At 42.6% G+C, this 18,001-nt stretch overlaps 1 protein-coding gene across 5 annotated transcripts in view; it reads right to left on the minus strand.

Moving 5' to 3' along the window:
• The window catches only part of IL1RL1 (interleukin 1 receptor like 1), a 39,566-nt gene that overhangs the window by 12,462 nt on the left and 9,103 nt on the right, over positions 1–18,001 (minus strand). The window contains exons 2-7 of one of the 5 annotated variants that reach the window (XM_079940838.1): positions 14,501–14,620; positions 13,898–14,159; positions 2,764–2,935; positions 2,012–2,222; positions 862–1,036; positions 603–765 (exon numbers count right to left, since the gene is read on the minus strand). In XM_079940838.1, the coding sequence (XP_079796964.1) occupies positions 603–765; positions 862–1,036; positions 2,012–2,222; positions 2,764–2,824 (610 nt within the window). In that variant the 5' untranslated portion in view covers positions 2,825–2,935; positions 13,898–14,159; positions 14,501–14,620. Of the gene's footprint in view, positions 1–602; positions 1,037–2,011; positions 2,223–2,763; positions 2,936–5,099; positions 5,709–12,752; positions 12,791–13,897; positions 14,160–14,500; positions 14,621–18,001 lie in introns of those variants that run through there. The other 4 variants (XM_079940834.1, XM_079940835.1, XM_079940837.1 and 1 more) reach the window with 4 other exon arrangements.

Raw genomic sequence — 18,001 nt, forward strand, 5'->3', positions numbered from 1 at the left:
TTTGTAGATTTAACAGGCTTGACTGTGAAGTCTCACCCCTCATGGACTTTTATAGAATTTAAAGTAATTTTGAAAAAAAAAGGTAGAATTAAATGACCTCCTTAAGGTCCTGGATGATGATGAAAGCATTGCAAATCGAGATTGCAAATCAGCCAACAATATCTATGTATCTCTTTATAAAGCTTCTCACTCAACTTCTAACCGGCTAGTCATGACAGAGGTGAAATCGATTTTCCTCTATTTACAGAACCTCTGACAACAAACTGCGAGACAAAGAGTTAATCTTGCTCTCCAAATAGTGGTACTGCCATTCAAAAAAACGTTAGGTTAGCATTCAGATCACATTATCTTTGAAAAATGAAGCCACAGAGGACAGAACAGATGTGGCTTTGGATCAGCAGCGTAATTTCCCTCCAAAATGTCTTACATCTTGATAGTGCATTTAGAAAATCTCTTTGCGTCACATTAGAAGATACACATAAGATGAGTCAGGAGGAAGTTTGGGGAGGGGCATGGAGTACCGGCAAATCAACAAGGAGGACACAATTTCTGTCACGTTAGCTTTTTCCAAGTATTGCATTTTGTTGAATTCAGTAGCTTACCAATAACTGTGAATGACCTGGTTGCAGTCACAGTATAATTGACTCCATTTTCATTGTGCATAAATTTACATGTATAATCACCAGTGTCCTTGCTGTTTGCACGGTCAATCAGCAAAAATGACTTGTGTGCTCGGTACCTGGGTCCTTGAAGAACTTCACAATTCTGAAATGAAAAGTTCCAGTCCACTTTCAGTAATTCTTTACTTCCACCTGTTCTGATGGTGTGATTTTCATCTATTTCCTGCACGTTTCCTTTTACCTTAAACCACTCCACAGGTGCTGTCCAATTGTAGAGGTCAATTGTAGGACAATATATTTTGGAATTTCTTTCTGATCCAGATGTTGTTGAATATATCAGAAAGTCTGGAATATCACAACCTGGTTGTTTTTTATAAATGGTGACATTCACATATCCAGTCTTATTGGAGGTAGGACTATGAAAATAAATCAAACAATTTTTTAAAAAGTCACTTAGCGTTATGAAATAACTTAACCCAGCTCTAACTTTTACTTAATACTGCTTTTCTTCCTAAAACAATTGACAGATAGTGGTTCTTCTTCTAAAATAATCATTAAAATCTAGAGTTTTAAATGCTTTTTGTTACATTTTAGGTAAAACGCAACCCCTACAGTAGCCTTTAAAATGATTCCCTCACCATTTCTGTATACGCTGTACGTGCTGTAACACTGAGACCTGATATAATAAAGATAATTAGTATTTATTAAGAGTTTACTGTGTGTCTCATTTTATTCTCATAGCCACGCTTTGAAGTGGGTTCTACTATCACGTGTATTTTACAGATGAGGAAACAAGGATGGAGAAGTAACTTACCAGCAATGCGCAGCTAACTAGTGACACACCGTGACTTTGAAACTAATGCTGTCTGACCTCAGAACCTAGGCACCTAACTGTACCCATCTTGCCTTTTGACTTAGTTCATCTGACACCTTGCACGTACCAAACAGGCACAAAATCACAAGAGCTGGCAATTTACATGTAGAGTGAGGGACTTGTGGGCCCCCAGTCTCAGGTAAACTTCTTGGGTTTGCCCCTCACGTGGGAGGCACGGATGACCCCCCTTTTACACCCATCATAAGCCTCCTGACACCCCACATCTAGGCTGCTGGTTTGTTCTGATTTGGAGCCCAACGTGAGCAACTGCTCTCAGTTTTCCTGGTCACTAGAAAAGCTAGGTCTTTTTCTAATTGGGCTACAACTTAAACCCTGTCATTATACATCCAGAGAGTTCACCATCACCTAAAGCCCAACCTCATGGTGTTCCTCAGGTGCTCTTTTATTCCAATCACTTTATAAATTCAACTGCTGCAGAGAGGTCTAGAAAGAGAAGGGAAGTGAGGCAGCTCAGACTATCAACTCTGAAAGACAAAGGAACAGGACTGGATAATACCTTCTGATAATGCAAGTATAAAATCCGGAATCATTGACTTTGGCTGGGAGAAACTTAAGACGTTCCCCTGAGGCAACTACACGACTTCTTCTCTGGGTGGTAATATGTTTGTTGGTTTTTGAGTAATACCAGACCACAGGGTACCGAGATTTTTCTTGTCTGGGACATCTCACAATTAAAGCCTCATTTTCCAGGCCCCAAGATGATTTCCCTGCAAATAAAAAATATGTATAAATATCATCCTGAAGTGATCATATAAAAAGGATTACAATTTCTGTATTCTAAATATCCCCTTCTAGGATTAAATTTAGAAACTGGTCACACTTTGAGAAAGAGTAAGTAAATGATCTAAGATCTTTTAGGAAATATTCTAATGGATACACAGATTAGTGACTTAATTTGGAGCTAGATCCTTCACATTGCTCCAAAGGAAAGCATCCATGTCATCTACCAAAGTGTGTTGTCAGTCAACGAACGCTGTCAATACCTTCTACGTGCAGGCACCGTATTAAATTTTGACGTATTTGAATATGTAAAATTAAAATTATGCTATATTTGTTATGGGCATATATATATATATATATATATATCCTGATAGATTGGTGATGAAGAATGACTGCAGAGCATAAATGAATTTTCTAGGTTACCATTCAGCTAGGGCAATTGGAAGCAGGCAATTTAAAACTAGGCAAATGTTCTTGGAATTACTTAATTAAAAAAATTTTAAATGTCAGTTCAAAAGCAATACTTACTAAATGTAGCTGATGTGGAAGGTATGAGAATTGCTGGAATTACCAAGACCCAAAGTCTCATTCTCAGTTTCTCAATCTAGAGCAAGTGTTGGTAACCGATCCTCAAGACGATTCAAGGCAGATCTGTGACACACGATGGGGAGGCTCCCCTCTAGGTGGTTGATGGTATTCCCTAAGATTTATAGTTGGAAAGAGTTGTCAGTATCTCTGACAAAAAGACACCAAAAAATAAGTCAGACAAAATCACAAGCAAAATATTTACAGCCATGATTTTTACTTGCTCAATACCGCCCAGGAAAATTATTCATGAACAGATCTTTAATATGTATAAATATGTATAGGAGCAGACTTCAGACACGTATCATTGCATTTATTCCTACTGGACTTTTGGACCACGCAGGGCTTACGACAGCCATGCTATATCACCGTCTCGTGAGAATGTACCGAAGCTAAATTAAGAGGAAAAAGATGGGTTTCTATTTTTGAAAAAAAAGAAAATTATAAAATTCAACAGACCTTAGAAAATACAATATTATAAATGCAGATATGAAACCCAGACATCCACACAGGATGGCAGCTGTGTGTATACACACATGACTCCCGCCTGCCCTCAAGCACACAGGCAAACAAACGGTCATCCCAAAGCAACTAAGGAATAGAGGAAAGTTTAGATGGGTAAAACAGTCATCAAATAGTTGCCCTGGACACTATACCAAACCCTCAGAAATGTGTCCCTGCCCCTGCCTATCCCCAAGATTCGCCAAAAGCTTTCTAAGAAGAGTTGAAGGTCTGTGAAAAATAATGACATACTTTTTCTTTCAGCAAAAGGATAACTTAACCATATCATTTTTTTCTTAAAAAGTTAGGAGAGAGATGGAACCAATACAGAAACTGACAAATATAGAATGAATACAACAACCTTAATATATTTTCAGAAAGCACATTTCCTCTAAACATGAATTGTTGATACTTTCCTTATTACGTGTCTGGAAAAGTTTTCACTACAGATTTTAGATAAGTAATTGATGCTTACCCAAACTGAAGGGCAGGAGGAATGAATTTCAAGTGAATGACTGAGCTGTGAATAGTTTCCAGATCTTGTAGCTCCTTCCCTGCAGACTACTCACTTGCATGCTCTCTTTTATTTTAAAGGGGAGATACTCAAAGACATCCTTCAACTCACCACTCCACCCACCCTGAAATTTGATTTCTAGCCAAAATTCATGACTTGTTCAAAAGTGCTGGTGCACCATGTACCAAGAATTCTGACCTTGGTACATAAATATTTAGATGTAGGGACAACATTGAATAATCCTTTAGAAAAAGTAATCAAATCATTTCCCTGTTTTAGCATCAGTGACTCAAGCTAATGCTTGTTGTTGATCGCACTGATATTATTACACTGAGTTCCAAATGATCTGGAAACCTTGGGGCCCTCGAGACCGCTCTTCCAGATACTCCTCTGACACTTCATTTAGCAGACACTAGTGAGGAAGGCGCGGCCAGTTACGGCAGCTTTGGTGCAGAGAGTTTCAAAAGCAACATGGGGGCAAGCAATGAGAAGTAAACAGGACTGTACGGGATTCTGCAAATGTTCTGTTTAGGGTCCAGAATTGACACAGTCTCATCCAGAAACAGACTCCAGATACTCAGATTTAAGTCCCTACAGGGCTCTTGGATGGGAAAAAGAAGTTTTTCTAAGGAGTTCAGAGAAATAGAGGGAAGTTTTGAGTACGAAGGCTGCCTTAAGGGGAATGACAAGGAAAATCATAACCCTCAACTCCTGGGCTCCATGTAAAACAAATGCTAACCGCAAGATTTGCTTTTAGCTAGGAATAGCGGGTATGAGTCAATCATGGGTAAATTCGACTTACTTTTAAAACTCACCACATCCCAGAAGGATTCAGGGACTAATCCCAGACCCGTACAATAATATAACAATGAAAGCTAAGCCTTCTCTGGAACTCACTCTATGCCAGATACAGTTCTAAATGACTTACATGTATTAACTCCTTCATTCCCATAACCACCCAATGAAGCAGGCGCTACCATTATTATGGCCGTTTTACAGACAAGGACACTGAGACACGGAGAGGGTAAGCAAACCGTCCAAGTCATGTTACGCTAAGAAGAGGAACCAGAATTTGAACCCAAGCAGGTTGGCTCCAAAGGCTAGATTCCTGACCACTAAATCATCCTGCCACCAGGTGAAGAAGGTCAAGAGAGGAGGTACAGCCAAAGAATAATTCTAGTAGGTTTTTGGAACCAGTTGACCGTACCATCCCCCTCTCCCCACTCCCCTGTGGTTGGCAATGTTCTTGAACAGGCATCCCTACCTGCAGGGACACCAGTCGTGTGCTCTCAGAGGAAGAGATGCAAAGTCTGGTCACTGCTGGGAGATTCACCACCATGTTTGGCGTCACTTCAAGGAATTAGATCTGTTCATTGTTATTCTTGACTTACTTGTCAAGAACATGAGTTTTGGCACTGAGACCACAGAGTCAGGAGCAGGCAAGACTGGAACAGTGCCCAGGACACTGTAAGCTCTAGATAACATTTTTTTTTTTTTTTTCGGTACGCGGCCCCCTCACTGCTGTGGCCTCTCCCGTTGCGGAGCACAGGCTCTGGACGTGCAGGCTCAGCGGCCATGGCTCACGGGCCCAGCCGCTCCGCGGCATGTGGGATCCTCCCGGACCGGGGCACGAACCCGTGTCCCCTGCATCAGCAGGTGGACTCCCAACCACTGCGCCACTAGGGAAGCCCAAGATAACATTTTTTAATTAACTTTTTTGGAGTACAGTTGCTTTACAATGTTCTGTTAATTTCTACTATACAGCAAAGTGAACCAGCTACACGTATACATATATCCCCTCTGTTTTGGATTTCCTTTCCATTTAGGTCACCACAGAGCACTGAGTAGAGTTCCCTGTGCTATACAGCAAGTTCTCATTAGTTATCTATTTAATACATAGTATTAATAGTGTATATATGTCAATCCCCATCTCCCAATTCATCGCACCATGCCCTTTCCCCTTTGGTATCCATATGTTTGTTCTCTCTGTCTGTGTCTCTATTTCTGCTTTGCAAGTAAGGTCATCTGTACCATTTTTCTAGATTCCACATATATGCGTTAATATACGATATTTGTTTTTCTCTTTCTAAATAAAATGATACCCACTTGAACATTCTTACACTTGAATACGAACTTATATTTTGTACCCTAAAACATCTTAAAATTTTGAAATTAAATTTAGACATTTATTCATCTAGATGAGGCCACAGTTACCTTGATTTCTTAGTTTTAAATAAGGTTTCAGAGTTTTAATATCATAATCATGACATCTTGCAGAAGCATTTAATAAAGTCTAGCTATTATGATAAATAAAAGCTACTGTTTTAATTCAGTCCGTTATTCAGCAATGAAGTCCTTTCATTCAAAGTAAAATACTGCATGGTACTTAGCATTAGCATCTTTCAAAGTTTACAGATTAAAATAAAAAACCAAGGACGAGACTGGTGAAATCATTTGACCAAGCTCACCCAGTTGTGGCTGGGTTTGAAACCAGACTTGCTGAACCTCAGCGACAAGGCTTTTTTTTTTTCTAATATCAACTAAAAACAGAGAGAGAGATTAGAGTGGTAAAGCTTTCCTTCTTATGATTGTGACTGGGAGATTAAACAAAATAAGCAGCTCTAATTTCCTTTAAGCCTCTTTTCTGTAAAGAACCAGACAATTCTGGCTTCTAACCACTATGACACCATCCAGCGTAAAAGTGTAATAGTTTATAATAACTCAGCAAGACAAGGGCTTCTAATAAATAACTAAATCCAAGCTCTTGGGCAGGCATGAATTCTGCCAGGTTAAGCAGAAGTCTTCCAGTGCCTGCTGGTTTCATTGGCAGATATCGTCTTTTTAAGACTCCTCAGAATTACTCTTCATTTTCAAAATTAATCTAACCTAATTTGGCCATACGTTTTTTTCTGGTTTGGGGGTTACAGTTTTGAAATCTTGCATGTCCCCACATATAATCTAATTCTCTGACATTTCCACTAACAAACAAAAAACAAAACCTTTATTTGCCAGAGGAACATCTAGCTGCTTGCATTTGCAACGTGGCACCCAAGTATTTCATAACTTAGAAGATATCCTGTGAGGCTTATTCATTTGTTTTGGCCGGTGTCACAGCTAAATGGAGATACGATGTCAACACGCTGCAGAGCTTGGCCATCTGTAGCCTGGTCTTACTGTAAACATGTGAAAACGAGGAAATACTTGTCCTATTAAACTTTTGTGACTTTAAGTGAGTCAGGTTCTCACTCAATAATTCTGACGATAAGCAAATGGATTTTTTCCCCCTCATTTCATTAGAGAGCATTTTAGACCCCACTTTCCTTCTGTCTTTCCTGATGAAAAGGTGCATAAAGCCGGTGACAGATGGGGGCAGATCCTGTGTAGTGTTAGGTGGTCTGCCTGCATCTCCAGAAAAGGCTCTGGGCCCAGTCTACCCACTGTGTCTCCTTTGGTTACACTTTCATCTCTTTGCTCTTCTTTGCCACACGCCAAACTCTTGGGGCACTCAGCATTTATCTCCTCCCTCCATGCTTCTTTTGTCCTCAGCCAATTCTCCCCTTCAAAAACTAGAAGCAACTTGTATATATTCAAGGACAAACTGGAATTAACAGAGACTTTATATCTTCAGAACTAAACTGGAGATATAACCCTCCAACCTTCCTCCGCTCCCTCGCCCCTAAGAAAAACTTCTCCCACAATCTTCCTTGTCTCAGTGGTGACGACTCCATCTTCCCCCTTGAGAGTTGCTCAAGCCAAAACTCTCCATATATGAATGGCTCTCCTCTTCCTCATGTATCAGGACATCCTAATAGTTTCATCTTCAAAGTACATCCTACCTACAATGACATCCCCCATCTCCCCGGCCCCACCTCCACGGTCACGTCCCCATGCGAGCCACCATTATCTCTCACCTGGATTTTAAAAATAGTTTCTAACAGTTCTCTCTGCTTCCACATGTGCCCCTCTTCAGACTATTCCTGACACAGAGGCTCCAGAGATCCTGTTAAAACCTAAGTCAAATCATATGCGCCTCCACTTCCCCCAGAGGAAACGCCAACACCCTTACAGCAGCTATGGTGCCCACATTATATGAGGCCACCTGGGTCCTCCTTTCCAGTCCTGGCTCCTGGGTCCTCCTTGAATGTACAGCCAGTACTCTGCACTCACTCTTCCTTCTGTCTGGTCTCCTCCTTCCAATTACCTACAAGGCTAACTTTCTCACCTCCTCAAGTCGTTGCTCCTATAGCACCTTCTCAATAAGACTTAGCCTGACTATTCAATTTTCTTTTTTTTTTGCTGCTGAATAATTTTTTTTTATTGATGTTAAATTCACATAACAAAAATTAATCATTTTAAAGTGACAATTCAGTGACATTCGGTACATTGACAATGTTGTGCAACCAACACCTGTATCTAGTTCTAAAACGATACCATCACTCCAAATACCACGCGGAACAAAGGAAGACAGAAATACCTGCCCATGTGGAATTTTCAGCCTAGTGGAGAAGGAAGACGATATTTATATAAATAAGTAAAAAGTATTTATGAAAGGTTTTACATGGTGATACATTCAGGGAGAAAAAGAAAGCAGAGGAGGGAAGTAAGGAGGATTGGAGAGGTGTGCAGTTTTAGGTAGGGTGACCTGGAAGGCCAACTAGGAAGGTGGCATTTGGTAAACAGTCGAAGTACAGCCCAGGCAGAAGCACGCCTGCTGCGTCTGAGGAGCAGCAGGGAGCCCTGTGACTGGCAGGGAAGTAAGAGCAGCTCGGAGAGGTCCAGTGACCAAATCGTGCACGGCCTCATGACTCAGCTTAAGCACTCTGGTCCTTGCTCAGAGAGGTGGGAACCACAGGAGGGAACAAGCCAGGGAATGGCAGGACCTGACGTGGGTTTTAGCAAGAAGGCTCTGGGTGCTGAGAATAGCCTTCGGGAGGGCAAGGGATGAGGAAGAAAGCAAGTTAGGAGGCTTTGTGATGGCCCAGATGAGAGACATGGTGGCTTGGACCAGGCTGTGGAAGTGTAGGTTGTGAGACAAGGTTGGATTTGGGCTGTATTTTGAGGTTTGCTGACAGAATTTCTTGATGAACAAGGTATAGGGTAGGAGAGAAAGACAGTGGCCAAAGACGACTTCAAGACTTTTGCCCAAGCAGCTGGGCATAGGGGGTTGCTATTTACTGAGATGGGGGACTGGATGTGGAACAGGTTTGGGAATGAGAGTCAAGCAGTTTTGGACATACTCAGCCTGGCATATCTCTTAGACATACAACTGGAGATGTCAAGACACCAGCGGGCTGTTTGCTTCTGAAGTTCGGAGACACATTTGGGCTAGAGATATATCATCCAGATATATATAAATTTGGAACATGTCAGTGTATAGATAAAATTAAACCCACCAGACTAGATGAGATCTTCAAGAGCGGAAGTATATAGACAGATCATGAGGTTACAAAAGAGCAACTGCTTATTTTCACTGGAAAGCTTCCCTGGGGAGAGATATTCATCTTTCCCAAACAGATAAATTTGCATCTCTGCGTGTAAATCACTGCGGAAGTGCTGAGAATTTAGCGTAAGTTAGAATAAGTTTCTATTAGAATCCTTTCTTTCTTTGTTTCTGTTTCTCATTTTGTTTTGTTTGTTTGCTTGATTTGCAAATAACCTTATAGAATCCGAACCCACTTTGGAAACACTGCATTGCTTCTTTTTCTAAATTTCAATTCTGTTAATAACTAGCTAGGATTGCAATGGCATCCTGCCCTTGTCAATGCCGCCAATTACCTCCACGTAATTGCTAAAACCACTGTGCGTGCTTAGTCTTCATCTTGCCTTGAGCTCTGAGCAGCCTCTGTCCCAGTGGAACAGTTTCTCCCCGTCCTTCTTCAGGACACCGCTGGCTGCTCTTCACATCTCCTCTTTTCCCCACCACTGCATGGCTCAGTCCTTGAGTCTCTTTTCTTCTCTGTCTACACTCATTCCTCATGTGATGTCATCCACTTTCCTGGTTGTAGACTTCATCTGTATGCGGATTCTACTCTCAACGTGAAACCTGCCGTCCAGACTAACCCCCTGAACTTCAGACTCAGATATGCACCTGCTGACTTGACCCTCCACTTATCTGTATCCTATTAACCCTCCACTTATCTGTATCCTATTAATTTGGAGATGTCTCCAAATTAACCTGTCAAGACTTATTTCTGTTCTTCACACCAAAATCTGCCCTTCCAACAGCCCTTATCATCTTGGTTGATGGCAACTCCATCTTTACAACTGCTCAGATCAAAATCCATGGTGGTTTCCCGATGCCTCTGTCTCCAACACATCTCACCCAAGCCATCAGCAAGTCCCACTGCATCTACTTTCCAAGTATATTCAGAGCTCAACCACGTGACACTGCTCATGACACTCACTGGTGGTCCAGGCTACCACCATCTCTTGCCTGGATTATTGCAGTAGCCTCTGAATTAGTCTCTTTGGTCCTTCCCTTGCCCCCTTAGAATCTATTTTCAAAGCAGAAACCAGCATGATCCTTTTAACCACTCCTCTCCTCCAACCTCTCCTTTTATTAAGTGAAAACCAAAGTCTCTGTAATGGATTAAAAGGTCCTCCATGGTCTGCCACCCTTCACACTTCTCTGATTCAGGTCTTCCATGTGTCCCACCCTCATTCCACACTTTTCTCCTTCCTCTTCCCCCAACACCCCAAGCTTGCCCCACCTCAGAGCTGGTATTGGTATCCCTTGGATACCCCTTGGATATCAATGTTACCCAAATCTCTGGAGATCCTCTCCTCTGCGCTTTTCTATCCCTGCATTCACAGAAAACTGGGAAGTGTGGAGGGGCGAGCAGAGAACTATGGACCCTCATAATCATAGGACAAACATTTTGAAGGACACATATGAAGAGTTCTCCTGATGGAAAAGCAGGAATCTGAAAACCAAAGACGTCCCAGATCTGTTTGAGCTATTAGTCCACATCTTCAGACACAGAGGGAGAAACGTCCTCATCTATACAACCTGTTCAAGAGCAGAGACAACCCAATGTCCTGCTGGGGATTCTGTAATTCAAATCAGCAGACACGGCGTGCTGCCAGCAGGGCACAGAGATGAAGGTTCCCAGAGCAGGAAAGGTAAAAAATAATGACGATGGCTGACATTATTAAGCGTTTGCTGACAGCTAGGTGCGGTGCTGTTACTTTACATCCATTTAATCTTTGGAACCCACCCTCTTAGCTTGGTATTAGTACTAAGATGCTGGTTTTATAGGTAAAGAATACAAGAATTAAAGAGGTCAGATGAGTGGCCTAGAGTCATCGGTAAGTCATCGGCAGGGGTTAAGTGCAGTTCTGTGTAAGTCAGAGCTTTCTCTCACATACTGTACATAGAATAGCAGAAAGGGGATAAGAAGGTCCATATTGAGATTTGGGGGCAATGACACATGAGTATTTTTGGCCTCAAGAATGGCTGCAAAAAAAGAAAAAAGAAGGGGTCTTCCCTGGCGGTCCAGTGGTTAAGAAGCCATGCTTCCACTGCAGGGGTCGCAGGTTCGACCCCTGGTCGGGAAACTAAGATCCCTCATGCCACATGGGGTGGCCAAAAAAAAGAAAAAAAGAGAGAGAACTGTTGCAACCAGAGGGAGCACACCTCCCACTTCTCTGTCCCTGACGCTCAGGGGTACGGCTTTGGGGGTCAGCTCTGCGACATCTGACTCTACACGCTTTGTTGGGAGACTTCAGAGGAAAGAAATGGAGCTGTCAACTGGAGGTGCCAATGCCAAGCGTGAACTTAAATCAGGTATATTCCTCCCTACCCACCACTCCCCCAGAAAGATGGGCCCTCGGCAGCCCTGCTCCCCATACCTGGCACTCTCCTTTCTCATCCTGCATCTCCCTCTCCCTGAGGGGCTGACTTCTCTTCCCCATACCACATACCCTTTGCCCCGCAGCTCCTTGCTCGCTAAGCACTTTTCCCTTCTCCACGGTCTGAGCAGACTCCACTTCTGGACTTTAGTGGGTTCCAGCAAGGATAATTCTGGCATATGAGTACTTTGTATGTACTGTATACTGCAAGGCCCCCTCCCAAGCCCATCCTCCCCCATTTATTTTCCATTACACGAGGCAAAGTTCCACATCATACAAACAAGACTTCACAGGACTTCATGAGTCTGTAACTTGGGTTTCCCATGGGGTAACACTATCTTTTTCACAAACAGAAAATTGAGAGCAATGATTAAGTTTAACCCACAGTTTTGTTTTAAAATTCCATTCCCTTTGAGATAAATGCATTTTTGAAAAACACCCCAAGGAAAGACACTTACCATCAGTCCGATGCGCTCTTTCTTCCTCAACTTCCTACCAACAGAGTTTGTTAACTCTAAAAACGAATTTCTCTAATAGCTCTGTGCTAAATACGACAGCCACCTCTCTCTTAACACCTCCCATTTTCCTTATCAGTGAAGACACAGGAACCAGCTTACTGATAAGCTAACACTGATTCAGGGTACTGTTAACGAAGACCAACTTCAGTTGGCATCACATTCTCTACTCGAAAGGTCTCTGATGACGCTGCACTTCCAGCTGTAACGTTATCTCCACAGATGGTCACATTTCCTCTAGTTCTACCTTACCTCCCTTGTGGGTGACTTCCTCAGCAAAACCTCCACTCTCTCTTGGCGGCAGGTCCCTCAGTGCCCTTACAGTGCGAGTTGGCAGCTACAACCTCCCAAAAGCTGCAGCTCTAAGAACAACGGTGCACTTTTCTCTGGGAAGTTTTACTGTTGATGCTTCAACGTCAATGTTTTGAAAACATCTGATACGACTGGGTGAGTTAAGCGTACACCAGGCTCTGTGTGCAGACACTCTTGCACACGCTGACACTTCCATTCCTCAGAGGCTCACCGGAGGCTCAGAGAGGCAGATTAATTACCTTACTCAAGGCAAGAGCCAGTACAGGGCAAAGCCAGAACCCAAAGCCTCCATATGGACTCTTTCCATGTGTCTCCAGATGGCCTGTCTTGGATGGCTGTGACACAGATTTGTGGGCTCGTGTTGCGCCTGCTAGAATTCTGCATAAACCAACTTTCATCATCGACGTGATTTTCTTTTTCAGACTGTTGGTGACTTCCAAACGATCAGGATGTGCCAGCTGCAGAGAACTCTCTAATAGAGTAGAAGGAGCAGGACCTTTAGATACAGCTGTTTTTCCTCTCACTGACAGTGTAGCTTGGGTCCAGCTCTCCATCCTCTCTAAAGCTCTGGTGCAAAGGGTATGGTTATCAATATTAAATGGGGTGGCCAGAAAAAAGGAGAGAGAACTCTGCTGTGGAATCTGCCTTTCAAGGAGTTTGTCAGCACTGGCACTTACGTACTTGACTGTTACCAAGATGACTAACAGCATCTTCAATGCTTCCATTGACTGTTCAAGACATTTCGTGAAGTCCAGGGAGGCCAGCATCTATCAAGGCCTATGAGGTTTTGTAATAGAGAAGGGAACATTTGATGTAAGATAGAGGGGCCTCAGGAGCCATGGGTTGCTTCAAGAAGTTCCTCTTTATCCTGCTGTCTTCAAGGGCTCTGCAAAATGTAGAATCCAGAGATTCTTGCTGATGCAGCCAACTGGCAGGGAGAAGCTGGGTGAGCCTGGGAGGGGACACAGCCTGCTCCCTTGAGGATCTCTCTCCAGGCCCGAAGATCTGACACTGCACCCCACGTATAATTTGCTCTCAGGCCACACCCACTAAAAATGACTGTACCTCTTGGAGGTGACTCTCCTAAACAAAAGTGACCCAGAACCAATGGAAGGCAACGCTTCTCTATGGGGGCACAGAACATCTGTGACAACTCACCATTCAATGACACGAAAGGAAAGATCAAAATTGGCCAGACTTGTTTGTCTGAAATGAGAACAGATCGGTGCAGCTGGAAGAGCAGAAATGTGTTTGTTGTGTGTGTGCGTGCACACACGTGTACAAGAGCTTATTTGTGTTTGCATGTGGGTTTCATCCACGTGGAGAGGACATCTTAGCTCTGTACCCAAACCAAAAGCTTTTAAATGTCAAAAATCTCACTGACCTGCCAAAACGGAAAAGTTAGCGGGCCTTCCTTGCGCCTTGGAGAAGTAGGAATAATTAGTTCAGACACACTTCCAATTCCACAACCATGTAACCACCCAGAGCCTTCCCTACGAGGTCTCCTAATTCCGGGGGCTCCTGATCGCGAGGTGTCTCTGCCTCAGGCTTCTGTGCCCGGGAGTCCCGTCTCTGCTCCGCTCAGCATCAGCCCGGGACTCGCCCTTTCTCCAACTTGCACAAGAAATCCACGTACACCAACAGGTCTGAAATGTGGGGCACCAAGCTGACGACGTGTACATCACCTGCAGTAGCTCACAGCTTCCCCTCCTTCCTCCCCTCTTGCACCTGGTCATCACCACCCCTTCCCTCCCAGAGGTGCTCAGAAGCCTCTCACTTCTCCTCAGTGTCTGTCCCCAGATGTGCACACCCCAAATCCCCCATGGTGCTAGGCAGCTATGAAAGCTGCTGCCTTCTAGAAAGAAGCTGAGGCTATAGATAGCAAATTCATTTTTCTGTCACATCTGCCTTTGCTCTCCTCCCCTCCCCATGAGAGCCTTTCCCCTGCTAGCACCTTCTCTCCTCTTACCTGGTTACTACAACTCACCAAACATGTTCACCAGTAAGACTTGCTGCTTCACTCCCCCAAGAAGGAAAGAGTTTCTTGAAAATCAGAAAAAACGTATAAATACAGGTGTCCAAATAGCTTATAAAGGAATCTCAGCATCTATGAAAAAGAGAAGATTGTAGGATTAATGTTTTACCCCAGAAAACTAGAATCAAATCTAATACATAACCAGAAACTTTCCCTCCTTGTAAGACGAGCTCTGTATGTCTCTGCCTCACCCTTCAACGTGGGTCACTGTCCTCTTCATCATATTTAACAGGAAATAAAAACTCGACTTTATTTCATAGTCACACTATAGAAAGTTCTTTCAGATCGTTTATGATCACATAAAGAGGTAACAAGCTTTCTATTTTCAGAAGTTTCTATATTCTTGACTTTCTGAAGCAATTGTCTTCAATAATTGACTTCTACTCATCCTAATGAGTCTGTATAAGTCAAAGATTTTGGCTTGCAGTACTCTCTCTCTGTCTCTTTTTGAGAAATTAAAACTTAAAACCAAGCACAAAAGCTAGTATTTTGTCCCTTCCTTCTTACTCCTATCCCATAGTTCCAAAAAAAAAGTCTGTGTTTAAGTGAGAGTTCACAGAGGTGCTTGCTTTGGGAATTGAAGAATAAGAGTTATGCTGAAGCCGTATGTCAATTGGAAGAAAAAATAATTTTGATCTGAAAAATTAGATTTTTTTACATTCTTTCTTTCTCTTCTTCTCCCTTTCCTTCCCCCCCGTCTCTGTCTCTCTCTCCCACATACACACACACACACACACACACACACACACACACACACACACACACGTCTCCTCCTCCAAAACAACAACAACAAAGAATGGAAAATGTTTAGTCAATGGCTTTTATAAAATATGTTTAGCTCCCTCCGTGTTTCAACAAGGTTCAAGGTTCATGTGTTCCCTGCCAGTTTAAACGAAAGGATGAGCAACTGAGTCTCTAGAAATTGTGAGGTCCCAATAAAAAGCACCTTTAGCAAGTGTGGTAGCCATGCTCCAGGATGGCCCCCAATAATCCCTGCTTCCTGTTGTTCACACCTTTGCAGGGTCCTCTCCACTCTGTACCAGGGAGGTCGACGTGACCAGTAAATCACGGAGTAAGGAGTCACATGCCACCTCCAAGATGAGGTTATAAAAGGCATGTGGCTGCCGTCTAGGGCTCTCTCTCTAGAATCACTCTGTCTCCGACAAGCCATGTGTGGAGCAGCCCCATGACTGCTCCACATGGAGGTACCAGAGCTTTCTGACAACGACCCACATAAGCGAGCTTGGAGGGAGGTCTTCCAGTTGCATTCAAGTCTTCAGAGGTGACAACTTCTAGCCAACAGGTTGACCACAACTTTATGAAAGACCCTGAAGTAGAACCACCCAGGTAAGTCACTCTCAGATCCCTGACCATCAAAAAAATGTGTGAGATAAGGAGTGTTTATAGGTTAGGCTACCAAATTTTAGTCATTTGTTACACAGCAGTAGGTTACTAATAGCTGATAATAATGTGTCTATCACCATTTTCCTTGTGAATCTATTGACAGGAGGTAGAAGTCAGGGGTCCTTGTTAGCATGAAATGGCTTTCATTCAAAAATACAACTTGTAGTCCTCCTTAAGAGGCCTTTTGCTACCTGTGTTGTCAGGAAGCTGCTCCACTGTATCTCTTGGGTTTCCCTTATCAGAGGCAACTTTCTATGTTAGAGATTGTTCCACTGTTCTTAAAAACACTCCTTCCCTAGTCTAATCAGATAAAGTTTCTTCTCTGCTACATGCTCACTCTATATATTCAACAGATCATTGCCTGTGTATCAGAAGGAAGCAAACAGTGTTTTTATCACAGGAAGCAACATTTCATCATGCTGCCTTTGAAATGCTGGTCAGCAGGGGCATCTGAGAGGACTCATGAGAACAGGTCTCTGTGGGCAGTGAGATGACCCACTTGTGGGTATTAGGAGCACAGCAAACAGGCAGCAGATGTCACAGGAGGAAAGCCAAGGGTTCAGAAGAGCAGAGGTCAGGGGCTGTGGCTTGGGCAGGAAGTCCATGACTTCGGGCAGACTGTCTTTGCCTTGATCGGAAATGTTCTCATCTTGACGTGGTGTCTCCTCTAGCAGCCTTTGCTCCCTGGAATCTCACACAAATGCTTTAGCTTCTAACATAGTGAGAGTGTGAGAGGACATCTGATGTGTAGGTTATGGTCTCAATACTCCCCTGTGTGCTGGCCTTTCTTCTCTGGCGTCTCGGTTACAGCCCCTGCCTTCTAACTTTGTAAGAACCTAAGAGGAAAGGCCCAACTGTAGGTCCTGTTCTCATTCATTCCTCCTGTTTAAATAAATGTCAACATTTTCTTTCATGGCCCTATGTCTTCTAAAACCTAGAAATCTAGAAGTTTCCATCCGGGGTTGGTAAAAATTTAAATGTGTTTATCATTTGCTGAAATTCTCCAATCCTGTAAATACTTGTTCTCAGATTATCTTCTGAGATCAAGTCCAGATATTCTGAAGCATTCCAAGAAAATTTAGATTTAGGAAGGAAAGATGATTAGGATTAGGATTAGGATTACGGAGGAAAGAAAAGGTAATTTCACAGAAACCAGAGTCATGCACTTTCAGGAATTCACTTTCATCATCCGCTTAAAATTTTTGTTTTCTCAATGTCCTATGAAATTTGTCTCGTGAAATCAACTTCCCTAATTGATAACACATTGAAAAAAACAATTTGCCCATATACTTGTGCGTTACACAGCACATAATACGTAACAGGCACTACACTTTTGTCTGAAGCACAAAGCAATAGAATATTGGGGTGCCAGACTAATTTAAAAATCATGTATTTCTGACTATTATGAGTAATATTCAGTAAAGAAATTTTGAGTATTTCTGAATATTATCCATAATACTTAGGATAATCGTTTTAAACATGCTCACATGTTTCCTGTCAGCCCTATTTCTAAGAATGTGTATGTGAATACAATTGTGCGAGGTATATATAATCATGAATAAATATTTTATATATATATACACATACAACAAAAAGATGTAAAAGAGACACAAAAAAGTAAAAGTAAAATCCTATGATGTCTCTAGAGAAGACTCAATTAATAAAAATCATAATTATTTTGAACTTTGACAAAATAATTCTAAAATTAAAAAGAAATAAAAATAGCAAAACTACCTTTTTATGCAATGCTCATGCGTGCTAGGCACTGGTTCCATCCACTGTAATCATCGTCATCATAATAAACTAATAAGGTAAGGACTATTATTACCCACACTCTCAAGGTAAGGAAACTGTGCCACAGAGAAGTGAGTATATTTGCTGGGCCACCTGCTAGTCAGCTGGGGACGTGGGATTTGAACCTGAATGCTATGAAAGTGAAGCTTGCTCTCTACCTGATGGCTGCATGGCTTCTCGACTTCCCAGGAATGTTTGAGACCAGCCACTGAAATGTTAAAAACCAGTAAAAAGTTAAGGGGATGGCTGATTTAT

This window comes from Stenella coeruleoalba (genome assembly GCF_951394435.1).
Source record: "Stenella coeruleoalba genome assembly, chromosome: 13".
Lineage (NCBI taxonomy): Eukaryota > Metazoa > Chordata > Mammalia > Artiodactyla > Delphinidae > Stenella > Stenella coeruleoalba.